General features: G+C 42.4%; 1 protein-coding gene across 4 annotated transcripts; it reads right to left on the bottom strand.

Moving 5' to 3' along the window:
* Positions 1-331: 331 nt before the first annotated feature.
* Positions 332-9,888, bottom strand: LOC139807771 (uncharacterized). 4 transcript variants are annotated; one of them, XM_071769159.1, is made up of 12 exons: positions 9,333-9,888; positions 6,824-6,945; positions 6,248-6,296; positions 5,984-6,027; positions 5,189-5,844; positions 3,289-3,394; positions 2,897-3,043; positions 2,649-2,709; positions 2,249-2,415; positions 2,056-2,166; positions 878-989; positions 332-568 (listed from the first exon to the last, which is right to left on the bottom strand). In XM_071769159.1, exons 1-12 carry the CDS (start codon positions 9,562-9,564, stop codon positions 558-560), a joined length of 1,818 nt encoding a protein of 605 aa, XP_071625260.1. In that variant the 5' UTR covers positions 9,565-9,888; the 3' UTR covers positions 332-557. The 4 variants fall into 4 exon arrangements, with proteins under 4 accessions (XP_071625260.1, XP_071625259.1, XP_071625261.1 ...); XM_071769158.1 differs by having other exon boundaries at positions 332-989; XM_071769160.1 differs by lacking the exon at positions 2,056-2,166 and having other exon boundaries at positions 332-989.
* Between the last annotated feature and the right edge of the window lie 17,002 nt (positions 9,889-26,890).

Raw genomic sequence — 26,890 nt, forward strand, 5'->3', positions numbered from 1 at the left:
TCTTCCCATAGGACTCCCTTAAAGTGTGGCAAGTCCAGCCTTGGACAAATTCTGAGCCAGTCTGCAGAAAATAGTAACTCTAGCCCATCAGATTCTAAGTTCCCATATCTCATGTTTAGAAGTACAGATTGCCTGAGGTTTTTAGCACACCTGGACATTAAGTTCAAACTGCAGAGACCAGTCTGACACTGACACCCTCAAGCCTGGGCTCTGACTGGCTAAAATGGAAGGATTTTTTAATGAAACTGGACATTAAAGAATTGTCAGAGGTTCAGAACACAGAACATGGACAAATCAAATGGACTTCAAAGGAGAGGTGCAAGTACTCAGCTTTGTGAGTAAACTAAGACCTATTTATTTACTGGAGCATCTGACACTAAATGTCTGATATTGTTGGAACCTGGCTGGAGGGCTTTCCCCATTTATTAGGTTACTCTTTAATTCTGGGTGCTGAGGAGATATTTCCTAGGGTCAGTTCATGCTGTGATGACTTCTACTGTTTATTCTTCAGCAGCAGTTGCAGCTCACAAGCCATGAGATGCATATAATGAACCTTCTCAGCATTTTCCTGGAAGGCAATAAACCAACAAATATTCAGCTACAAAGTGTTCCTTCTAATGCCCCATATTTATTGCCCTACTTTCTCCTTAGTTTTGTGTAAGCAGTTTTGCAAGCAAAAGAGATTCTGAGCAGAATTCCAGAGTTAATCTGAAGCTGTTAATGAATCTCTGGATATTTTTTCCTACCAGTTTCAGGTGAAGTGGTGATGAATTGTTATGTAGCAGCAGGGAAGTTGCTGGAGTTACCTACTCCATAGCAGCTCTTGAGTTACAAAGACTCAGACCAGGTAGAAATCTATTTCCCTGCCCCATAATACCTTTAAGAGTTGTGTCAAAGAGGTCCAAAGGTGACGTGGAAAAAAGTTCAGAAAAGTTATCTGGTGTTGAGGCTCTGGGCAGTCTTCTTTGAGCATCCAGAAAACTGTAACCCTGTACAGATGAAGAAACCAGAACAGTAAATTTCCAGCATTAGCAGTGATGTAGGCTTTGTGTCTATAATTTGTGCTGGTTCTGACACGTGAAGCCTGGGTTCTCCCCCTTGACCATAAGACTGGAGATTCTCAGGTCCTAGAGAGCTGGATTGAGATAATTCTTTTTTATTGTGTTTTATCCCCTACAGAACATAATAGTTCCACAGGCTCCTAAATAAATTGACATGTGGCTTCAAGGATGTAAATCTAATTGAAATCTTACTATATTATAGGTGTTTGTACATGTATACTGGTGGGAAATCTTATCAAAAAAACACCCTAGAAAATGTAAAAGGGCTGTAACTTGTAAGCACTGAATATTTGCTTGTTCTTGGACACAAATACAGAATTCTATGGTGGATATTGCAGTATTTCTATGGAGCAGAATTTGTCTTTAGTCTTCTGTTAAGCACTCATTCTGCTTTCGGTTTTGGTGTCTTGTTTCCTGCACCAAAAAACTATCAAGAGATACTGATACCACTCGATCAGCTGGTTATCTTTTGGCCCAGTAAAGCAGGTTTTTTGTAGTTTTGGTGTTGAATGAGTGTCCCAAGGGACAGAGAAACTGAGCTCTTTCTTTGAAGATGCTGCTGAATGTAACTGAATACAGTGGCAACCCATGGGGCTGTAGCACACCCTTATCAGCAGGGGAATAATTCCCCTGGTGTTGATTCTGAGACACTTTTATCAAGTTTGGTGTGCTGTAAAATGCTGGAAATGAAACCATTGTTGCTGGGAGGAGTTTGTGCTGGGGATGGGTGTGAGCAAAATGCTGGCAGCACCTGTGTGCAACCAGACTGCTCCAAGTTATAGCAAATATGATTTTGAGTTGGAAACCAATTGTGGTCAGAGCTTTTACAGCACAATTTCCCTGCAAAGGGGATTATCTGCCCTCTGCAAGATAAGGGGAAGGCTGGGGGCATCATCTGCCATGTTTGCAAGATGGTACAGCTTACATTATTCCTGCATTTAACCTCCTGGGTAGGACTGCTGGAGCCTGTGTAAAGGTTGCTATAGATAATTACCTCTTGAAGAATGCTCTGTCCCTTAGGTTTATGAGTCTGAAGCAAACACATGAGTTCTGTGTTCTCCTCAATTTTTAAATAGGTAGTGTTAATTTGACATGAATTTAGTACCTGCAAATGACAGTGAAACCTGTGACTGCAAAAGAATAAGAAAACCTAAGGCTGCAGCAAAGCACCTGCTCCTGGTCCTCACCTGCAGCTCAGGCTTTCCTCCCATCTGTAACAAGCAGGAAATTCCCTCCAGAATTTGTTCTTTGCGGAGTCTGAGGAACCTTCCCATGTCAGTGTTGATGTCAGTGTTTTGGGACTCCAGAACTAAGACAGAGTGGGCAAGAGCAGCACAGTGGAGTGGTGTTAAACCTGGACAGACCACAGAAAGGTCAAATTAATTAAGCTTGAACACCTCAGCTGGAGTAAACTATTCCACACCTGGATAATCCTAAGTGGATGCCCTATTGAGATGGACTGTCTCTTCTCCTTGGCATTTTAGTTTTAAAGATGCAATAGAACACTCTTTGGCCTAGATGATATCTGTAGTCTGAAACGTTTGGAACTTACTCTCAGTATCTCTGTGGTTAAGCTTTTTCTCTTACCATAATGATCTGTCAGATTCACTTCCACACACACCCCGTTGTTTTTGCAGTTTTTCAAAACCTGAAATGAAGAAGACAGATAAATCCTGATTTTTGGCAGTGCCCTCTCCTCCCCAGCTATATCTTACTTCATCCACCTCAGACCAACACTAATTTTCAGATACGGAAAAGCCTTGTATATTTTAAACAAAAAACCATGCATTTGATGCCTTTTCTCTACCTTTGCACAACATAAATGACCAGCTTACCTCTAGAACTCTCAAATATCCATTCTCTGCACATAGGTGGAGTGGGGTTTTACCAGAACTGTCCTGTTCATTGACGTTGGCTCCCAGGGATATCAGGTCACTCACCATCAGGTGTTGGTTCTTTTCTGCAGCAAGGTGTAATGCAGTCTAAGAAGAGAAGAATGGGAGAAACTCATTGCAGTGACAAAAATATTTATAAGCCAACAATGCCTGTTAGAAAATAATATGGGGACTTGGGGCTCTGGGCTCTGTTCCCAGTTGTGTTACAGATCACTTCTTCCCTCTTCTTCTTTCCCCTCTTTGCCACACTTTGTCCAAAAGGATTCTTGGTGTTTGCCACAGGTTTGTGTGTGATAAGAAATGACCCTGTTCTTGGCAGGCTGGCATCCTACCCGTTTCTCTGCATCCTTCTCATTGATCTTGTTTAGGGATGCAAATCTCTGTGCAAGGGCATAAGTCAGAGCTCTTCTCCCCTGAGCAACAGCCTTGTGCAGCAGCCTGGAACAGAACAGTTTTAAACAATTAGAAGATAAAGCAGTGGTTAATACTATCAAAACTAACAGTGAGCACAAGATGGTAAGGTTCACAAGTGGTGAAAGCTTGGGATATGTGAGTGTTTAATTTATTTAGCTTCTTAATAATGTTACTGCTGATTTTATCTGCCCAGATTTCTTGCTCATCCCTTCTTAATATTATTCCTCTCCTCTCCAGGAGCTACTCCATGATTCCTTTCTGCTAATGGTCTCTGTTTCCTCCTCCCTGTTTAAAGAATCCTTCAGTACAGGAAAAGAGAGTAAGATACCTAAATATTGAGAGAAGGGAAACTCTCCTCTTGCACTTAAAAGAAATATTTCCAAACTGTAATTCATTCCTGTGGAGGAGGAGAGCTCTTATGTGTGCTCAGTCTCACTGAACTACTTGTGCTATAAGTGTTTCTCCTGAGTTTCATCCTAAAAATTCCTTTTTTTTCTTTTGGTCTTGTAAATTCAGGCATCTTTTCCTTTCCTCCTGGAGGAACAAATAGTGCAGGCATTGATTTTACAAACTTATTCATTTTCCCCTTGTCTTGTAGCATGATATTCTTGAGGATGTCTGAATAACACTGACACATTTGCTGCTTCTGGGTCTTGGGTGGATTATTTTCTGGATGTTTTTTTTGGCACAGTAACTGATACCCACCAGATGTTCACCATTTGTAGAGTTATTTGGACTGTAACCCTGCCTTCATGTGTTGTTTTGAGCATGGAATCTGATGTAGGTGTAAATAGGGATGTACACTTCATAGGTGTAAATGGGATGCTGGAGATTTTAGCTGGTGAATTTTAAAGGAACTTAAAATGTCATGATTTCTCATTTGTGATTAATTTTGTCTGTATTATTGAACAAATAGGCAGGACATACAGTAGTAGGCTTATTTTAACTTGGTCACAGTCACATTATTGCTAAAAAGAGTGATTTATAATTTTACTACTGCACTGAAAATCATTATTCTGAACGGAACACTACTTTGTGGAGAGGACAGTGCTGTGTTTAGCTTTCCTTTGTGGGTTATAAATACTTTAAATTGGAAGCAGGTTTGTCTATAGGGACAAGAATTAATCTCCTTCCCACCAAGACTAGGACAGTTTGTGGAGTATTTTATGCTTTCTGTCAATCTGGTTTGATACCAGATTCCCCAAATTAGCTGAACGGTATGGAAAATAATAAGATAATTTTTTAAAATATAAATGGCTATTTTCTCTGTAAGAATGCATTTCTAGAGAGAATGGGATCAGTAAAACCTTTGCTTTCATTTCTTTTCTAGCAAAACAGCCACTCCCAGTTCTTTGGAAGTCTGTGCTCTGGACTAGCAGCATATGCATGTTTTGGTGTAATCCTCCCACCTACTTTTATTACCAACTAATAATACAAGTAATTATCCTGAGAGTGTCTGCAGCATGGAAAAGGTCTCTTTTGCATATCTTTTTTTATTTTTTTTTTTTTCTTTTTCAGTAGCAATTACTTGTTTTGCTTGATTTTCTTATGGAAAATTACGTGTGCAGCTCAGTCTTTAATCTTGTTAACACTCTGAATATGTCCTGATGTCAGCTATGGTTTGGCAATACCACTGCAAATATGGAATCCATCTATTTTTCCTGTCTTGCCTAAATCTGGGTGTTCTGAGGCAGGTCTGAGCTTCTCACTGAGCAAGGAAAGGCTTTGCTACAGGTGGGCAGTTAGAGGAAAGCCACAGGACAAGTGAGACCCCAGGAAATAAAAAATGAATGTATTTCAAAAGAAAAAATTGGAGACCTGTTGCCGTTTTCATCAGGTGCAAGCAGTTTGTCTGCTGGGATGTTTCTCACTAAACTTTCTTCCCTGTCTAGCTGGAACTGGAAGAAAGAGCCAGCAGAGAGGTCCTGGGGGGTGGAAGGACTCGGGGCTGACTCCAAATGTCCCTCAGTGTCTGGAGAGCCTTTCTTGGTTTCCAGCAGTGCCTCTGAGCAGCCTCCTGATGGGTTCAGGTGTGGAGATGGGTTTGGGGATGAATGCCTCAGGAAATATTTCAGGGTACCTGTAGATGCACCCTGTGTCCCCCAGCTGCTCTCTTTCTCACTTGTCCTTGAGAACACTCCTGCTGAGGAGGATCCTTGCAGGCTTTTCCCGTCACCATGAAAAGAAGTCTCAGCCTCTCCCCCCCATAAGGAGATGAAATCTTTAGGACAGCAGCATGGATGCAGCTTGGTTGAGCTGGGGCATCTTTCCTGCAGCCCCCCAGCTGCCTGCTTGCTCCCTCCAGTATCCCAGTTAGAGGCTCTCAGGTCACTGGAGGAGCCCTGCCAAAAGCCACCTGGGGCAGGGAGCAGGGGCTCCTTCACTTGGCTTTTCTTCAGATCCTCCTGTAGGACCTCCACCAGAATATCCAGGTCCTCCAAGCCTATTAGAGCTTGCCCAACACTCTGCTTGCTCTGAAAGAGAAATAAACCAGGGAAGGGTGGAAGATGGGGGAGGGAGATCAGACATGAAGTGTCCTGTTCTTGTTCAGTGATACAACTTGAAATGTGCCTGAGGAGACTGGCAGCACGGAGCTGAAGGTGTTCTGCATACCTGTCTAAGCTGTTTCTCTGTATAAGGGTGAACTCTTCTCTTTTCTGTTGGGAAGAAAGGCAGAAATGAGCTATTTTGAAGTGGAGGAGAGGGGACACACGTACAGAAGGTATTCTCAGCAGGCAGCTGCCTGTTCCTGTCGTGTCAGGGGAACCAGTGTGGGTCCCTGACCATGGGGGAGAAGTGGTCCAGCTCTTTGGGTATCTAGTGGTGATGATCCTACTAGAACACGAGGCCCTGCTGCCAGGAGAGGAGTTTCCTAACCTGTTCTTCCTGAGGCTCCTTTGGTTACCATCTTGGTTAATGAGGTTTCCTGAGGAGACAAAAAAACCCAGTTCAATTAGAGATGCTTGCATGGAAGAGAAGATGAAGCCTTAGCAAATATTGCAGCACAAAGTAAATTGTGTTCCATGCCATGAACATTGCACAGCAGAGGATGCAGGTGAATAAATTCCCTTGAGTGGGTAAATCATGGCAGTTTTATAAAGATCTTTACGTTGGACCAATTATCTGGGAGTCTACCAGCTCCTTGGTCTTTTTTTGCAGGTTGTTAAAACATCTGGGTTGCTACAAAAAAGCTTTTGGTTCTTGGGCTGTCATTGTCTTGATCTCATGATGTATAATATTGAGGGCATTAATGGGTTCTTGCTGCCAGCCTGGTTAAAATTTGTTATATTCTCCACCAGCCTGGTTAAAATTAGGTATATTCTCCACCTTCATCAAAAGCATTGATTTGATGGGTGGAAGAGGCAGCAGCTGTAGGTGTAACCTCTCCAGAACACTGGCAAAGTGGGAGTGTGGTGTGTGTGCAAGTTTTCCAGATTCAAGAGGAGTCCTCACCTTGCTGTCAGCTGAGTCCAGGCCTTTGGAAAGACGGATTTTTCTCAGTAATTCCCGAACTGGCATTTTCACTCTCACCCCCATGTAGCGCTTCGGAGGGGGATCAGAGCTGAGCCCAGGATCTGGAAAAGTCACAACACCATGCTTAAAGTACCAGATTTGTTACAGAACAGTGGCAGGGTGAAGTCACCCCGAGAACCAGGCTGTGATTCTGGGGTTCATCATCAGCTGTGGGGAATTTCCACATCCTGAGCTCTGGCCCCCTTCCTGCTCAGCAATTATTTGCTGCATTGCTTCTCAGGCTACAACAGACTGTGAGGCCTCCCAAAAGGAGTCCATTTCTTAAGAAATGAACCAAAACCAAGCCCCAAAGGTGGCTGTGGGATCCTCAGTCTGAGGGCATGTAAGCAGAGAGCTGAGTTAACCTGGAAATTCCTACGTAAAAGCTGTTGTCAAACTTTGGTGTGGAGAGACTGCCCCAAATGCCAACTGTGCCCCTGAAGCTGGAAAGATGACAACAGGAGCAGGGTAGCAAAGCAAAAGGAAGTTCAGAAGGATGATGATTGGGAAAGAAGTTGGATGTTTCTGCTTTCTGGTGCAGAAATGAATGTGCTATCTTGAGATTTAGCCCTGGAAAGTTTTCCTTGGTGTCCTTGAGCTCTGGGGTGCCATAGTGACTTAGAGCACATCATTGCTTTTGGGAACATGTCAGCTCTCTCTAGATCACTGCCTCTCTTAGCCATGTTCTAATTTTCATCTGCTGCAGCAAATCTGCCTTTGCAGTTTCCTGTCTTGTGGATTGTTCTATTGGTATTAGTGGAAGAGTAAGGAACAGATCTGTTTCAGAAACTAAATGCTGTGTCCAATGTCTTTCTCCAGTGGTTCTTGGTGTGCCTGGAATTCAGCGTGGTGTGATTCAAAGGGAAGCACTGAATTTCTGTAGTGAACTGAAATAGTTATCTGAGAATATAAATAGTTGTCCAAACAAGCTTCTCTTCGTCAAAACAAGCTGCTCTGTAATTGTTTATGATAGCTCTTCTTGCATCTTGTACTTGAATCCCCAGACTTGAAAGACTTGCCCAGATTAGGAGCTTAAATGCATTGGTTTTGAAATACCTTTTATGTAATGCTGTGTCCCACCCCCTCCCCTTGAGAATCCTCTCCAGATAGAATGCATTCAGTAGCACCTATTGTCATTACAAAATGAGAGTTTATTGCGTTAGGTCAGGGTCAGAAATAGGTCAATATTCTGACCAATAGGTCAGAAAGCCACTGTTCCAAAGAAGCCCAAGTTTTGGGAATCAGATTGTGAGCTACTGAGGACAAGGAGTCACCCAGCAGCAATGTTTGCTGGAGCAGAGAGCAGCAAGCTCATGGCATGAGGAATGAAAACACCTCTTGTCATTAAAACACACTTATGGTTAAAAAGCACAGAAAAAAAAAAAAAAAATTAAAAAAAAAAAAAAAAAAAAAGGAAAAAAGGATGGGAAAAGGAATTTGCAGCTTGGGAAGGCAGTTCCTATTACAGGAGCAGTGAACATCAAGTAAATGTGAGGTGCCTGTCCCCATATTCCTCCTCATGGCACACTGGAGTCTGGCTGGGGAGAATTGTAGGGGCTCAGGAGAGCAGCTTCCCAAGGTTGGGATGCCTCAGAATGGGCAATATTGGTGTGGAAAGCAGTCACACAAGAGGTGGTTTCTCTTCCCTGCTTTAGGCCATTAGAGGCCGAGTCCCTCTCAGCAGGAGGGGGTTGAATCTCAAGCAGCAAATTGTGCATTTTGACTGGAGACTGAATTGCTGTTTTGTGTTAAGATTTCTGGCATTCCTGAGTGTTTAACCTGGCACTGAACAATTAAAACAATGGGACCTCAAAACCAGTAGTTTATTTCTCAGACTGTTCCAGGAATGGGAATAATTCCTTTTTTTTTGTACTGGTGTTTTCACAACAAGTTGTTTGCTCTTTCTCAAGTACTTTTTAGGCTCCTCTGAAAAGTTTTATACAAAAGCAAAAATTGCTAGTTTATGATTTTTCAAGCTGTTTTACAGTACAAATGCTATATGAGGGATCAGATTAAATGCCCAAATGTATCCTTGAAATTGAAGAACTTGGCAAAAGCAGTGATTCACCAAACACACCTCTGACTTTTTAATGTGAATAACTCAGGGGGTCCTTTCTATTACCTTGATGTTAGATTCAGAACTGAACTTGCAATTTGGAGTGTAAACGAGCATCAAAACAATAGAGATAGGCAGAAATGATGGAATAAGTGAGGATCCTTTACAAAATGGTGATTTCTGACTTCAGGAGCAGACCAGAACAAAATAAAAACAAGACATGAGTTGGGGAGTATGTTGTACATCTTCAATATTATTGAGGAGAAGCTTAATATATATTCTGTCAGTGCAGCTCTCTCTGAGCACTAAAGGAGTTGCTGTCAGGACACTTTCTCACTTTGCAAGAGAAGCATAATAGTTTTGCATAAAATAGAATGAAGGTTTCATGCTTACCAGTGGGAGCAGCCATCTCCTGAGGTTTATGGTCACCGTAGATCTTGGGACTTGTAACATTAAATTCAGTTAATCCAGAGTCTGGCAACGATGGGCTCTGTTGGAAATAGCTTTTGGGACTGGCAGTTTCTCCAGGCAGTGGAGATCCCTGGCCACAACAGCCAGAGATTTCATTTTCACTGATGTTTTGGTTGCCCAGAAGTTCAGGATTCACGCAGGCTGTTTGCAACATTGCTGCTGTGTGTGTAGAAAAAGGTGAAAAAGAAAAAGGGAGGAAAGATCTTACTCAGTAATGTTAAAAGAAAAAAAAAACACAAAACCAAAACAAAATAAAAACCACATTAAAAAAAAAGAAAAAAAGAAAAAAAAGAAATTCAGTCCAGTTTCACATTGAGAGCATGGTAATTGTATTTAATTCTCCAGTGTAATTTGCCACCAGGAGATGGGTCCAGCTTCTCTCTTCTCTGTTACCCAGCAGCAGTCAGAGCTGTTGCAGAATAAGGAATTCCAGCAGTCCCTGGAAACAGCTTTTGAGAGTTTCCTGGCTCTTGTTCTCCCTTGCTCTTTATATTCAGGTATGACTTGAAGGACGGCAGCCTGGGAAGGCCCCACCCTCTTTCCTAACAATGTTCAGCACCTGATAAAGAAATTATTTTTGCCAAGAAGAGACTGAGTAAAAGTTGAAAAATGTTTTTCCTTAGGTACGAGACAGAAAAACTCAAATTTTTGTTTTGTTTTGTTTTTTTTTTGCAAATGGTATAAGTTAAGAAGACATTTTTTTCCAAGGCTGTGTAAGAGGACCTATTGCTCACAGCCTTCAGGAAACAAAAATAATCTTCTTAAAGATAAAATTTCAGTGAGGGAAAGGCATCCCCTGCAATCTGTATAGCTTTGAATAGGTGAAGACACAAAAGTGATTTGTGTTTCATTGAGGATATTACTGTTTCTATTTGGTGGGGGAGTGTTATTTGTTGGGTGTTTTTTATATGAAGGGAGGATTCTTAACGATTGTTTCAAGTGCATCTATTAAAATGTGTAATAATTATATAATACATATATGCATATAATATGCATTTGTAATTTATAATTAATAATTATTATATATAATTAAATTATTATATATAATTATTATATATATATGCATTAAAATGCAATTGGATTAAGAATATATTTTGTTGGATACTCTTTTTAGAGGAAGTCTTTTCCCATGTCACAGGGAGACCTCAGTACCAGATTTAAACTTCAGCCCCGCGTCCTTGGCAAATATTTTTCATTGTGCAGTGTTACTTGTGGACTCTGCCATTTCAACCCAGCAAGCAGGGATTTCTCTTCAGTTTGGAAAAATATCACAATGTTTATCAAACAGCAGCCTTAGCTGTGGCATCTTTAGTCCCAAGCAAAATCAGCTAAAACAGCCTGAGCAGGAAGCAGCCAGACTTTCCAGAACAAGTTATAAGGACAACATTATAGATATGTTTTTTTTTTTTAAACTGAGTGATGACTTCTCTCTACAGACCTGCAGAATCCTCTGTCTCCCACTTTCTCTGTACTGAACATAGAAACTCCAGTCTCAGGGATGTTGAATTAATTATTCAGGCATTGATCAAAGCCACGCTGGTAGAACAAGTGTAGAATCAGGAACAATCTGCACTGCAGCAGCCCTGGGAAGGCTGTTCCTGGCTCTCTGCCCCACAGATCTTACTGCCTGCTAATGTTACTGCATTTGGACCTGGAAAACATGAATGCAGAGGGGAGAAGCCTGGCTCAGCCATCCACATCTTTCAACTCACAAAGGCAAAGCAACTCTCTCTTATTCCTCAGAAATCCACGAGGCTCTTTAGGTATTGTCAGATATTAAGGGCAGGTAGTGAGCCAATATTCCAGTTTCTTCCCTAGTGGATTGTAACCAGTTTGCTTAAAGGAAGTGATTTTTTGAAAGATATTTCATAATTTCAAAGATTATTTACCTTGCTGGCTCTGAGAAGGCCACACAGACTGTCTATTTTCAACTAAGGGCACATGCCCTCTGCTTTGGTAAATATTTTGTTCTGCTCAAATCAGTAGGATGAGGCTTTATTTAAGGAACTACTCAATGCTTTTATAGGCTGGAGAATTTGGCCTCCTGCAAACAGGAAATTACTCTGGTGAATCATTGCATTTATTGGGCAGTAAATCACACTGGAGATTTCCTACATTCCTATTCTCTTCCACCCTCCAACCCATATATTGGGGAGTTTTTACTTGTTTATAACATGCTACTACATTGACAGTGAAAGCAGGAATTAACCTGGATTTATGGTAAAGAAAGGACCAAAATGCATCCCTGTATCCATAAGGAGAGAAGCAGATACTTGAAACTAGCCACAAAATCCTTGGAATCTGGCCACTACAAGAAAGAGTCTTTAAGGCTTTGTCTTTGTAAAACTGGGAATATTGTGATTCTCCAGCTCCAACTGGGACCTGATATTTTTAGTGAATACTTTGCTTCTCTAATTGCAAATAGAGAACCTTATTTTATATTTTTTTAAAGTCCTATTGGAATGAGCTGTCCGTTTACAACTTTGCCTTTTCAGTAGCAGTTTTAAATTTGGACTTTCCAGTAATGCTACACCATATCCTCCTGCATCCATTGTGACAAGGCAAGTTTCAGCATGCACAGCAAACTGGGATTGCAGATCCAGCTTTCTAGGATTCATAGATACTGCTGCATTTGGTACTTTGGGATTCCTACAGCTACAGACAAAATGATTTGGCTTTTTACCCAGTGAAACCTGGACTGGGAAAAGTGTTTCCTGCCCAGGGGCAGAGAGTATTTTTGTTATCTTCCACAGTTTTAATGATTTCTGCTTTTTTAACTACCCTGAATTGTCTAAGAAAGGGGGGGGGGGGAATCAGGTATTGAAGATGTAGGAAAAGAGGATGAATGTTTGGGTAAAGGTCTTTGATATTCTTCTGGGTAGGGGGATGAAGGCAAAACGTGGGTTTGGTCAGAAACAGAGCTGTCTGAGCCTTTATGGGGCACTGGTTTGTGCTTCCTGCCTTCTACTCCTGCTCCCCTGTAGGAAAAATGACATGCTGAGATTTCTCCTGCTTTTCCTCTATCCTGATGTCATCACTGGGATGCTGGTTGAGGTGTTCTGGGTGCTGATGGGGTATTTTCAGCAAAAATGGCTATCCCCATCTCGAAGTTCCTAGTGGATGAGTAATGAAAGAAATTCCTTTCCAATTTCTTTGTCATGGGCAGCTCTGCAAATCTCTCTTCAGGTGAAATTTCAGGTTATGCTGCCAGGGAGTAAAGCTCCCTGTGCACCTTTGGATGTAGGATTTATGCTCCCTGCTTCCCCTCCTCCCTTGTTGCTACATGTTCTTCTCCTTACACACCCACTGGAAGGGCCTATGCTGGGTTAGGTGTTTGTGTGTCTGTCTTTCCCTTCAGATGCTGCTGGTTTGCCAGCTGGTAACTCTCCTGGCTATGAAATCCTTTGTTGCAGAGGTTTCCTTTGTTAATATTCTCATTCACACATGTAGGGATCAGGAGGTGGTGGCCTTATTTTGCAGCAATGCAGAAAGCAAGCAGAAGGCTTTTCCCTCCACATGCTTTCAAGTTCTAATTAAAATTTAAAAAAAAAAATCAACTCTGGGCATATAGTTCCCTTTAAAGGGGAACATCATGCTGTCTAGGTGTACCAAGTGGATGACAAGTAATTGAAAAGGCACTCAGGAAACAATGAATTCAGAACTAGTGCAAAACGTGGGTGATTTTTCCTTCTTTTGAGCGTTTCCCATGGGCAGCAGTGCTGTGTTGCAGAGTGTCTACTTACAAGAGACTTAGCTAAAAGCAAAAATACAAGACAGAAAATCACCTTTATCCTGGCCCAAACCAGGACACAGAGGTTCCATTTCCATGCCTTCAGTGGAAAGCTTCAGCTCTGGTGTTCCACGGGTGTGCATCCTGCTAAGAGCAGCGAAATGGAGTTGTGACACATGGAGTGTGTCTCACATTTGCAGAGCAAACAGGAATCCCTGGTTCAGAGACTGGGACAGGCCACAGGGTGATTGCATCAGGGGTGTCTGCATGGGATGCTTCAGAAAAAACCAAACTCTAATGACAGATGTCAGAGCTGAGCAAGTGAACCTCAGCAGCTCTGGGTCATTTCAGTGACTGAGAAATACAGACTCTGCTTACCTCTTGCTGCAGTACAAAGCTGTGTTGTTGCAAGACAAAATCCATTTATTTTCCAATCACAGTCATTCCTATCACCTTAGAATGCCTGTTCTGGTAACTGAAGTCCTGCTTTCCTCTGTCTTTGAAATCTTTGTATTTCTTAGGTGAAAGATGCTGTATTTTAGCTTAGTGATGACTGCTTGCTTTCAGGAACCATTTGTGCTCTGCTTTTCCTTTAGATGACAGATAAAAAACACAGGACAGGGATAGGATAACAACTTCTTTCTTGGTACAGCTCTATCTGCAGGCTGAGAAGTCTCAGTCTCCACCCAAAGCTGTGTAATTGTTTGCTTGCTTTTTGTTGCATTTCTGCAAAAAGTGATCATGGAGACAAACTCTGAAACAAAGTGATGCTGTTCCCAGTCTGATCTGTGCTGTTAACCTAAAACTGGAGCACCAGGTCCATTCTATGCAGCAACAGTGACCTCCCATGGGCAGTAAGGAGCTGTCAGGGTGAATGTTTCTATTTTATTGACTTGGCAAATCCATTGCGACCTGATCACCTAGTCCCAAAATATATTCCAGATTTCTCAGCCTTCCAAATAACTTGCCAGAGCATTAACCTTCTTTATTAACCAGTTTTATGGCATAGATTTTTAATTTTTTTTTTTTGTGCATGCAAAGACAAAAAAGAAAAAATTTGTAATTCAGACAGCTGTGACAGGTGCTTTGGGTGCTTCTTGTTTTAACCAGTTTTCCAGTAAGAAAATGGTTTATACAGACAGATGTTGGAAGAAAAAAAAATCGTTTTTTTTTTTTTTTTTTTGGGGGGGGGGGGTGTGTGTTTTGTGTGCTGATGCTGTTGGAATTGCAGCCACAGGGAACCAATGTGATTGCAAAGCAGAGCTCAACACTTTCTGTTCCTTGTTAAATGCAGACTTAGGCTGCCTAAAGTGCTTTGAGAATTTCTGTAGAGTGATTTGAGTTGGAAGAGATTTTGCAGAAAGCACAGGAAAAATGCAAGTAGTTAAGGACTTGTTAAGGAACACTTAAATCTTTTTTAATAAAAGGGAAATCGAATTTTAAGAATGTACTTTTCAAAACTTTTAAAAGACAGCATTTAGACCCTGAATCAATGAACTCTCTTCAGAGACTTCAACTTTCTTGGTGCAACTGGGGAGCCAACCCAGTGAGTTGCTCTCAGGGGGTGATGTCACCACTGGGAATCTTGTTGTATTTAATCTTTTCACTGGGTTTTTAATTTGCAACAACTTAATTTGAACCTTTTGAACTTAATTTGCAACTTTTAATTTGAACCAAAGTGAGCCCAGGAAAAGGAGAGTGAGCAATGCAAACCTTTGTTCCTGGTAGCCCAAGCTGTGTCACTAGATGGGGCTGTGAATTAAACTCCTGTGATTTAGACATTACAGCAAAACACATCCCAGGCACAAAGCAATCAGCAAGGAGCAGCCTGAAGGGGAATAAACTGCAGGATGTTGAAATCTCATGAAAGAAATCTGATGAATGAGGGTTTCCCCGTGTTCCCCGATGTTGTTTTAAAATGTAAATCAGTGACAAGTATGGCAGAAATACAGTTTTTACTCGTTTTCTCTCCCTGCAAAATTGGGGGCTCACACTTGTCAAATATTTCTGTTGGCTTCTGGACTGGTTGGCAGCTTGAGCTGCAGAGAGAATTCAGGGTGAAAGGGGCAGACAACTTTCACAAATGCAGCTGAATTTAACTACTACATTAGAACAATCCAGGTGGAAGTTTGGGTGAAATTTTTAATCCCAAAGGCTTCATTGGACGTAGCATTTAAATGTGAATGCAGTGGAAAACCAGGGACTGTGTGGTACAGGTTCTGTCATATGACACTTTGATTAGTCTGATATATTTTGATAGTCATACAGTTTGATTCATGTGTCTGAACATCTTGTGTCAGTGTAAAGAAACCCCTGGAACAGTGCAAGTTTTCTGTGTCACAGCTCCCTGCAGGTCACAGCATCCCAGCAAGGAAAAGATGCACATTTTAGGACAGCTGGCTCTCTCTCTGAGTATCTCCTTTTAATGCCTTGCTATAATTATCATAATGACTCTCCCTTTTTTCCCACCATCTTTACATTTCTGAATCTCAAGATTCAGAATTATTCAGTAGAACTATTCTGCTTCTTTGTATTCGTGCCTTTGAAAATGTCCTGTGGCTTCTAAGGATTGCTACTGGTTGTGAATTTAACTTAACTGTACACCTACAGCAGAATAACACTAAAGCTGAGGCCTTTGGCTGGCTTTGCAGAGGGTAGATTCAATTTAAGGATGCAAAGTTAGAGTTAAAATTCTGTGCCTATCACCTAGAGCTGTAAACACATTCTGGTTTTGAGGCTGGGTATTTGAGCAGTCTTCTCTATTTACAGTCTTTTCTTTTTCTTGTTTTTTTGTTTTTTGGGTTGTTTTGTTTTTTTATAAGGATCATTTATCTGCTTAGTTACTGAAATACAATTACATGGCTGGCAGGCAGTCAGAATACTTGGTTTCTCCAACCCTTTCACAGCATTGTCTCTCTCTCCTTTTAATTCCTATCCCTGGCAAACACAAGCACATGGGGTCTGCTCCTCTTCTCTAAGAAGGCTGTTGCTATTTAAAGAGTTTGACTTCCTTACATAGAAAAGTGATATATTCCACAGGAACAAAGGTGGTGAAGTTGAGCCCCAAAGTCTAAGATTTTCAGAGTATTTTCCTAGATTTCCTTTATTTGCAAGTCCTTTCTCTTCATCCTTAACCGAGATAGCTACAGAATGCTCAATAATGTTTGTTTGGGGTTTTGTGTTTTGTTTCCTGCTTAATCTCAGACTTCATGGTGATGGAGTGGTGTCACTTCAGGATACAAGGTTGTTATCTGCCCTCTTTTATCTTGCAGTTGTCTTTGGTCTGCTTTTCCTGGCAGGGGTTCAGTAAAGCACTTAATTCAGAAAGCTAAGTGCCAGCCTGACATAACCCATCAAGAGGTGCTATTTTAATTGGGGTCCTTGCACTTCGCTGTTTGTGGTTGCAAAGTATTCCCTGAAGCTCCTTGGAGCATCAGTTTTGGCATCAACCTGGGAGATCTACAAAGGTCTTGAGTTTGCTCAAGATGCCTGAATAACTGAGTCCCTCTGGCTGGGCTTGACAGAGGCTCAGTTCTGACAAACACAAAGAAATTTGGGTGGTTCTGCTCTGGATTGCTCCCAGGGCAGCAATCACTGAGGGGAGAAGACCCAAAAATGCAAACTGTACAAATACCAGGCACTTCCCAGCCAGAGTTCTTTCAGTAGCCACATGAATTTTAAGTGTGAGAGGGGGGGACATGGGGTCGCTTCATCCCACAGGTGATTCCTGAGCTCCTGTTCTCAGACTCCAAATCTTCTGGGTCTGTGAGAGATCAGAATATTTGTTTTCAAATGCAACTCTTCACAAGGAGCCCTGGCTGTCTCAAGCCCTGCTCATGCTCCCTGTGGCTTCAGGGTGTCAGGAGCAGGGCAGAACTTCCCACAGCAGATTTAGGCAAAACCACTTCAATTGGCTATTTCCCAGTATATTTCAGTCTCTTGATGTTGAATTTCTACTGCCTTTGGGAGGAATTCCAACAGTATCTAACACACACTGAAGGTGTTTGCTAGAAACTTATGCTTCCACAAGCAGACCCTCAGAGGACCTCTCATCTCAGAAAAAAATATGACCTAGATAAAGAATGTCCCTTAATATCAAATTCAGGGGCTGAAGAGGGAGTCACTGAGCCAGAGCAGCTGAATGAAACAAGAATTCAGATGGGCCAAATTGCAAATGCTCTCCTATTAACTGCACTTTAACTACATAAAAATTTGCTTACTTAGGGTTAATAATTAAAGTAATACATAAGTGGGGATAAGAAAATAAAGGCCCTAAATCCATTTTTCCCTTCTGAACAAATACATTGAAAGTCACAGACAACAATGGTTTGTAATCTGGGGTCAAGTTTCAGAACTTTTTTCCCATACACTGAGATTATATTTCACTCCCAGTGGCCTCCATCCAAATTCTTTCAGCATCAGGGAAATGACTCCCACTGAGGTAAGTCCATGCAGCCCTCCCATGGCTACATAAGAAAAGAGAAATTATTACATTCTCACCTAAAACTGCTCCTTACTCTGTGTAGGGTTGGACATAATAACAAGGGAACACCCACTGAGCTTGGAAGTTTGTGCTGTTTTCCCTCATCCTTGGCCTAAAGATGTCACTTTGCAAATAGGGAAATAATTCTGATTTTTAAATAGACAAAACCAAACCAAACACAAAACAACAACAAAAAGCATTTCCTGTAGAAATGGAAGGCAGGAATTTAATGAGATCCTAGCTGGCCTGAGGAGGCATGGCAAACAAAACCCCTCTCATGGTGGGTTATCAGGTCCTTGATATCTGAAGTGAACTCTTAATTAAGAAATTTGATCCAGACATTTTCATGCTAATATCTGGGTAGTAGCACAACAAATAAGACCAGAAGACTAAAAACCAACTCTCTAAAATTGGTGAGATTAGTGAAGTACTTTATCCAATCAGTGTTGTATATAGTATTGCTTTTTGATTTCTTTAATAATTGTTCCAGCTTCTATTTATCTAAAAATAAGGAAGTGCACCTTATTAATCCACAAGGCTAAGAAATGTATTCAGCACCATTCAGTTCTTTTATAGTAGAACAAACTCTGCCCAAACCAGTCTGACCTGGCAGCTCTTTGGGTTGCTTTCTTGCTGTGTGTATTTTTTTCTCTTGAGCATTAAGTTTCCATGAAAGTGCCAAGATATTTCCTCTTGTTGTGAGCTAGTATTTCATCACTATAAATCATTTCATGTCTCGTGGAGTTTGGCCTAATTTCTCCTTGAGTACAAACCTGCATCTAATCCTCCTGTGCCATTTGTATTGCTGAGTAAATTCCAGTCCCACTTCCTTATGCTGCAGCCTCTGTCCCTGGACAGATTTAATTCTGTAGTCTCAGAGCTGCTGTCTCTGCCAGAAACTCATTCTTTCCCCTAAGGTGGAAGAAATGGAAACACCAAGCAGCTCCCCAGTGTCATGGCTTTTTAGGGCCATATGAGCACATATTTGTAACTGATGGGAATGCCCCCAAAATGAGTTTTATTCTCATCAAGAAGGTTCGTGTCTCTTACTTCAGACCACAGTCTCTAAATAAGGGATTTTCCACTGATTCCAGCAAGACTTTGCAATCCAAACCCATGTGTACATCACGAGTCCTTTCTTGCTAACAGCATCACATTCCAAAAAAATAGACTTCTCAAGGAACAGAGGGGAAAGATGATGCAACTTGCTAGGATAGGGAACTGACTGGGGATAAATTTGTGTAGGGAAATGAGAAAATTCAAAAATACAGGTGTTGCTTTGAACTGGCTCCTCTTTATCCAGGGTTAAGAGGCTAATGGAAGCCAAACTCACACAAGATTTTGTTTTAAAAAAAAAAAAAAGTAAGAAAGTAAAAAAGAATTAAATATTTACCTAGTACAAGAAATCTGCCAATTGACAGATTAAATATGCAGGTTCTTTGTTATCATTCTAAGAATTCCAGAAGGAAAAGTTAGAGCAAATAGCTGGTACAAGCCTTACACCTGTGCAAAGCAAGAAGCAGCTTGTTCTCTGGAGAACAGTGACCCCCAGAAATGCTGGGATTCTTTTTCAGCCCTTCTGTGTCCTTTCCCACCTCAGGTGCATTTTTTTACCCTCTTACCACTGGTGTGTACTAGAGGAATTTGTCAGGAAAATCAAGTAATTGCTTCATTGAAATGAACCAAGCCAATATTGGGAAATTGGCTTAGAGGGACCTGGGCAGATTCATGCACCTGATGCTCTGGTCTCTGCTTTAAGTGTTGTATGAACAGAAAATTCTGATGCTTTTGTTCTGTATGTGTGATACATCCCTCAGAATCACAAAAGTTCATGGGTTTAGCAGCACTGGATGTGCTTGAACTTCAGTGGGTGGTGGATGCTCTGAATTTTATGCTGAATGGCACTTTCTGAAAGAAAAGTTTCAGCCCTTCTCAGATCTGTGACTTTTGTTCAGGCTCTGGGTAGCTCACAGGAATTGTTCTCTGGCCACTACAAGGGAGAGAACAAAGCACTCAGTGCAAAGGAGCTGGGCAGTTTTGTGGGGCTTTTTTTCTGCTCTAAGCCAAGGGCTCTGCATCCTCTCCTTGTGCTGGAGTGTGCAGTAACAGGAGAAATTCTGAGCCTTGCACCTGCTCCCACGTGATGCTCTGCAGCACCAGGCACCATCAGGCTGTGGTCACTCAGAGCTGAGCTGTGTCACCTCCCTGAGTGACAGCTTTTCATGACTCTGCAAATGAAATGCATTCATGCAAAGAATCCTTCTTGAGGAAGTGCTATATGGACACATGTTTTAGTTTGCATTTCCACCTGCTAAGAGCAGGGAAATTTTTACATCAACAGAACTCAGGGAGTGAATTGCTGTTCCATTTTTTAAGTGTTCAAATCTGCTCTGGTTTTAAGGTTTATGAGCAGTGTTTTCACAGGCTTTGTGGTGTACAGGGGTGGGGGGTGTTCTTTTAAGGATACCAGTAAAATAAATGGGCTGCAACTCAACAATTTCAGAATTCTGCAAGGCCTGGGGAGTTTGGCTTCGAAGCAGCTTGCAGAAGTGTTCAGAAAACACTTGATTTGGTTGCTGTTATGGAAAGCTTCAAAGTTAACTTGTGTAGTGGAAATAAATTCTTTAGTCTCAGACTCAGTCTTTCTCTTAGGTTCATCTTAACAAAAATTATTAAATAATTTTTTAAAAGCACTAAAAAGGGTGGCTTCTTTTTTTTGTTTTGGGTTTTTTTTTGTTGTTGTTTGTTTGTTTGTTTGTTTGTTTTATTTTTGCTGGCCTCCTGAAGCATGCTTAGCTTGTTTTGGGGGGGTTTTTTGGCAGAAATCTGTCAGAAGTATCACCCAATCTGGGCAGTATTACACAAACTGCAGGTGCAGTAGCAGCCCAATGAGCCACCACAGACAGAGACAGGTACTGAATAAAATATACATGGAGTATGAAAAGTGCACATCTGATGGCACTGGGAGTTTTGCAGTCACAATAAGAGAACTTTCCACTTAGTGTTGTTAGCAAGACATTTGATGCAGTAACATGAAAGGGAAAACTTTGGTGCTCAGCAGATGAGAGCAGAGTCTACTGAGAAGTCCCATTAATGCATAACACTTTTGTTGTTCCTTAATTTTGTGTATGTAAATCAGTGGGTCCTCCTTTAGCAAAGTTCCACTGGAAATGGGTGCCAGACATGGTTTTCACTAATTCTCTGCACTTTTGGCAGGCTGACTCTCACTGCTGAAGTGATGGGTACCTGGGAGAGAGCTGCTGAGACTTCTTCTGCTGGGAGCCTTCAGAACTGGTGGTGAGATGCTTGTTACAGCTAAGGTAGGTAGATGTGGTTGCAAATAAAGCAACAACTTCATTTCTTTTCCTTTTGCAAATGTCTGGCTGTGGTAGGAAGCACTCTGAGGCTTTATGGGGCAGTAGTGGCAATCAGGGGGGCTGCAGGGCTTAGCCTAAAACCCCACCTACCTGTAAAATGGGAATAATGCTCGTGGCTTCCCTGCATCCTTTTTTGGTTTTGGTTGTAAATTCTTTGGCACAGAAATTTGGTTGCTCAATGTGTATACAGGGAGGCAGTAAAACAAGACTGGTGTCTCCTGTGGGCTGAGGTATTCCTGAGATGTGTATCAGCAGCTGCAGACTGTGTGAGGGGCAGATCAGCAGAGCTTGGGATTTAGCTCTGACATGTGCACTGTGAACCATCCTGTCCCAAGGCAGGGATGTGGGAACCACCCCAGCTATGGTCACTGGTGTCCACCTGATGCCTCGTGGGGCTGATTTTGAAAAGCAAAGTGGATACAAGGCTCTTGTTCCCTGTTCTGTGCAGGGCTGTGGATGGAAAATTTCTTTTTCCCTTGAAAAAAAAAAAAAAAAAAAAAAAAATGCAGCCTGAGTGGTAGCTGTAAGGAGAATGACTGCTTGTGGATAAGGAGGATTTCAGTTTGCATTGCTCATGCTCTGTCAAGTGTGCAAACAGAGGGCAGATGAGTGCTGGTGTCTTTGGCAGGCTCTACAAGCAGGTGTTCCTGCTCTGAGTGTTGGTGTCAGGCACTGGAGTAACACTACACCTCTGAGTAACAGAGAGCTTCACCCAGCACCTTCAGTGCACTCTGTGGCTTTCTGTACACACTGCTTTCCCTCAGGACAAGTTGTTTTTGTTACTGAATGGCAGCTGATATAATCAGTAACACTTGGAGCAGTAATTCTTCAGGGCTGTAACTTGCATTGCCTGCTGTGTTTGTTCTTCCCAGGGAGAGGAGGGTTTAACAAAGAAATGGATGATGCTGTGTATGTTGCTCAACAGGACAACTTCTGCACACATTTTACAGACCAAAAACTGAGTGTGTGTGATACCATCAAGCTGCTTAACTCCAAAGCCTGCTGCTCCTTCAAATGGCAGCTCTCTAACCTTCAGACACTGCTCCGCTTTGGAATCTTTGCATTCCTGGGGATGCTGCTTGGCCCAGCTGTCCTTTGGGGAAATGGTGGTGGTGTTGCCTGGGTCACTCTCCTGTGAGAGAAACCCACTAGGAATGATGTCTTTGTGATGCTGGAATCTCTTGCTGGTTCTGCTCAGGAAGAGTTGGACTTAAACCAGTCCACCCTACTCAGAGAGCTTGTGCTTGGTGCAAACCCAAGCAAGTCCCAAGAGTTATGGCTCACACAGGAGCCAGGAGGGCTTGTTCCTCTCTGCCTGTGTGTCTTTCTGTGTCTGCCCCACCTGCTGTAAACCTGGGGAGTGGGTTTGTCTGGTGTTGGATTCATAGCTCTGCTCTCAGCACTATTTGAACACAAAGAAAGGGGTTTGGTCCCCATGGCTGAATTTCACCTGCCTTAAGGGCAGTGTCTGAGCTGGGCATGGAAGTCTCAGCTGGTTCTCTGAGTTCCATTTACAGAAAGAGGCATCCTGGGGGATTCACCTGAACATGAATTTCCTGTTGTTTGCAGTGTTTCTGTGAAGGGTTGGGATATTAATGGCTTACCTGTGTTTCCCTTCACAAGCAGTGAGGTGGATTTGTTAACAGTTCTCATCTCCAGTTTTCTTCCTGTCTGTGAGCAACTGAAGACAGTCATTTGGTTTTGATGTTCTGTGCCCAGGGCACCTGCTCTCTGCTGCAAGAGAAAAAATAGCATTTTGTTAACACTTCCTGCAGGCCACTTGGTCTGAGCCTTTCTTTGTTATTTAGAAGCATGAGCTCCTAAGATAAGCATAAGCTCTTCAGATAACCACTTGGAGTCTGTCTGAGTTCACTAGGACAGTTTTATTCTGGGACCTTCATTTCAGCTATCTGGATGCTGTGCACCAGCACTTGAGCCAAAATATGCAGCCAGAGTGGTTTCATTATGAAGCAAATGTAAGGCAATGAATGTGTTCTGCATCTGTGAGTTGCTGTGGTGTAGGGCAGGGTTTTCATGGGTGCAGAAGGATAAAAACTTGATGGTGTTACTGATTATGCAGAAAAAGCTGTTGAAAAAAGCAATTTCCTTGGAAGCTTGCTTAGTCACCCAACCTAACAGGGAAGGAGCTGGCACAGATCTATTCCAAAGACTGTGCTAAGTGTTTGTGTCCTTGTGCCTCACTCATGTGACATCTCTGACTCTCAGAGAGTTTCCAATTTTCTTCTGAGAGATTGAGCAAATCCTTCTCTTCCTGTAGGACAAGTGGTTGTTTTCAGCATGAGTCAATACAGTGAACTGCACTTCACTGGGCTGCTTATGCCTCGAGCCAAATCTAAGCAGTCAGAAAAATGTAATGGTCCCCATAAAACATGTCACAGTCAGAAAAACGCAGGAGTCCCCATAAAACATGTTGTGTCCTGCCTTGCTGCACTCCTAGAGCAAACTTCCTGAGTGCCAACCTTCCAGGGGGAATGGAAAAGGAGCAATCAAGAAAGTTCAGGCAGGGGGCTTCAGGGGCTGGGGCTGATGTGAATGGGAAACCAGCATTAGAGGGGGACGGGATCTCTCTTTGCCAAATCTTGAAGATTTGGGGGTTTAACCTCAAGTGTATGGCTGGGTGAAGGGGACCTGTGCTACACTACTGTGAGCTGGTCCTTCCAATTGCTCTTCCTCCATCTGCACAGTCTGATAATGGCCTTTTTTCCTCCCCATCTGAACTTTTTTTTTTCTCTTTTTTTTTTTTTTTTTTTTCCCTCTATTGTCAGCAGCTGGATTTGCTTTGGTTTTTACTGTCTAGAGATACCTGGAATGCTTTGCATGCTTTGCTGCAGTGTTTCATGCTTAAGTAATTCCAGAAGCTGAAGTTCTCCACTGGAGATCTTGCAGCCAAAGCAGAACCAGGGCCTGGAAACCATGGAACATGGTGTAGTACATGTGGAGCAGTGGAGGCTTTCATCCTGACTGATGCTGCATGCTTGGAATGATGCACAGACTTAACAGCAATGCAATGAAGTATTTAGTACCTTCATCTTTCAACCTATCAATTTCTACAGTCGTTTTGGGGAGGAAACAGGAATAAATACAGGAATAAATAATTTTTGCCACTGGAGGTAGCAATGGAATGCATCCCCTCTGGGGGGTCTTCCTATCTGAATCCTGGACTTCATACTCTGTGTCTGTGAATTTGGGTTTCTGACAGGGCAGGGTGTTGTGCTTTCACTCTTTGTTAAAGCTACGAAGTGTTCCGTTTGTTATGGCTAAGAAAATATATTTAGTTTTGACTAAATTAAGCATTGTCAAAGCGCAGAAGGGAAACTGAAAACAGTGTTTTTTACATGTAAATATTTAGCATCACAGTTCGGTTTATTTGTGCGTTTGTTCGTTTGTTTCCAATGTTTCATCTGTGTGTTACAAAGTTAGGAGAAACAAATCAGAATAATTGAGTCAGGATATTTTCACAGCATTGAGATGTTTAGCTGGGAAAGTCCAAGTTTGCCTCACTTAGAATTGGAACCCCGTGATCTGATTTGTTTTGTTTTTCTGTTATCAGATAGAACAGAAAACTTGATGCAAATTCTGGAGAGCCTAAAGCCCCAGCAGCACCCTGCAGAAATTTGTGCCCTGCACTCTGACCTTGTGCCCTCCAGAGCTTGGTTACAGCTCTGAGAGATTCATTCTTGGTAAAAATACACAAAGTTCCTTTCTCTACCTGTCAATATCCAGTGAATTTTCCCAGAGCCAGGGGCTTCACCTTCCTACCTCTTCCTTTGCTGGAAGGACAGAGCAGAGAGCATAGAAAGGGGGCATAGGAGCCAGGTGATCTCTGGCCATGTGTTTCCCACAGTTTTCAGCTCAGCATTGGCAACTTTTTCCTGCAAGCTGTGAATTTATTCTGGCTGTAACATCCCTGCATCTGGCACTCCTCTGGGCAATGCACTTGAACTCTGACAGCCCCAGGCTTTGTGCCCTCGCTGCCTGCAATTGCAGAGGAAGAAATGATTTTTACAGTGTTTGATGTGTAATCCAAACCTTGTGGGGCTCAGTGCAATATGAAAATTTCTGCCCTTTTGTAAACATAAAGCCAACTTAAAATTCTTTCCTTGGAAAACACCTGGACTTGTCTAATCTGAGGACTACCCTACAACTCACCCTCTTAATATTTTGGGGTTAGGCCTCCCAAATAATTACAATTGCAGCAACTGCTAGTGCTGGTGCAAAAGTGGGCAGATCACACCATAGTCCAAGAAAGATGAGTGAGAGAGAACCTGTGCACCTGCTGATATCTGGCATTTTAGTTGGATGTTGGAACTTTTCATTAAGTGCATGAAGTTGCAAAGAAGAAAAACACTGAATTTTAATGCATACATTAAAAGTTATTTTAGACTTAAGAAGTGACTTAAGACTGTGCTGCAACAGCTGAGAGAGGGATTACTTTAAAATAGGTTGTATAGGTGGTTCCTCTGCTCTGTTTCTGGACAACCACTTTTCTTTACCTGTAGAGTGTTCTTTCTGTTACCATCCTCGAGTCAGAAGACCACAGGACCTTGAGGTGGACCAGATTTTAGGGAATGTGGTCTCCTTTTGGATCCTTGTATAATTCCTAACTGTAGTAAGTGCTGGAGAGCAGATTGCCCAAAGCTCAGCTGGGAGGTTTGGTGTCTGTGCATCTGGAAATCTTCTCTTTTTCAGTGTTGTAACCCAACTGCTGAGCCCCCAGCTCCATTTAGGTTGACAAGGAGGTAACCAGCAGATGGCAGATGAACACAACTAATCCAATCCTGTTAAGAAGCAAATAATAAGAAACAAATAAGTTTGTGTGCAGCTACAAGCTGCAAAAGTGGGGGGGTTTTTGTTTGTTTTTACCCAACGAAGAGTTTTTGTTTGTGCTTCATTGCCCCTTTGGATGGGGTTGGTGATGGAGTTTCAGGGCAATGAAAGTGACAGTAAGGGACTGACATGGCTCTAAATCAGTGCAGGATTTTGTGTGCAGGAAAGAATTGGCTTTGAGTGTGTGGGAAAGGTTTCCCTTAGCCAACAAGTCAGCTCATTCACGTGCTGTATACACCCCTGCCCCCATGGGCTCATTCTGCACCCTATGTCCTCATTCTTGGTGAAAAGGGAGGTACTTGACAGGAAATTCCCTCAAACTTTTCGTATTTCCCTGCTCCACAACTTCCTAATGGAATTCTTTTCCCTAGACTAAGCTGATAATTAACCTGCTCAGTGAGGAGGTCTGCAGGTGGTCCTGCTGGCAGGAGAGAGAAGCATCTTCTGCTGCCTGTGTCCCAGGAAAAGCAAACTTCCTGAGTTTCCAGAACCATCTGCACCCTCAGGGGGGTTTCCCAGATGTTTGAAGGAGACCACAGGAAAGTCAATGCTGAATGAAGCAGTGGGAACTGTTGTGTAGCTGAAGAGCTCAGTGCAGAGCTTTGCTCTCTCTGCCCACTCCCCTGCAGCTGTAAATCACGAGTTTCAGGTAAGGCAGGCGTGAGGATGCTGCCAAAACTGCTGAGTCCTCTTTCTCTATGAAATCTGGGGGCAGATGTGCTCAGAGGGTGCTTTCAACATGAGTATTTTCCAAAAGGGACCAGGTAGTGGGGACTTGAGGTGCCTCGTGACACAATCGGGGCTCAAACTTTTGCCTTGGCAAGGTTCATCTCCTAAATGAACTTGGGTAGAAGCAGCCTGGCAGTGTGGTTTCTGGCAGAAGCTCTGATCTGGTAGTAGAGTATCTCACACCTGCTGAAAGCCCTTAGCTTGAAGAAATGCCCATTGCTTCAGTTTTGGGAAGCCCGGACCAATGTCTGAGGTGCTGAAGTCCCTGGTTTACTCTGCTGAGCTGGGCACGTGGCTTGGCTGAATGTGGCTT

This window comes from Heliangelus exortis, chromosome 26, assembly GCF_036169615.1.
Source record: "Heliangelus exortis chromosome 26, bHelExo1.hap1, whole genome shotgun sequence".
Classification (NCBI taxonomy): domain Eukaryota; kingdom Metazoa; phylum Chordata; class Aves; order Apodiformes; family Trochilidae; genus Heliangelus; species Heliangelus exortis.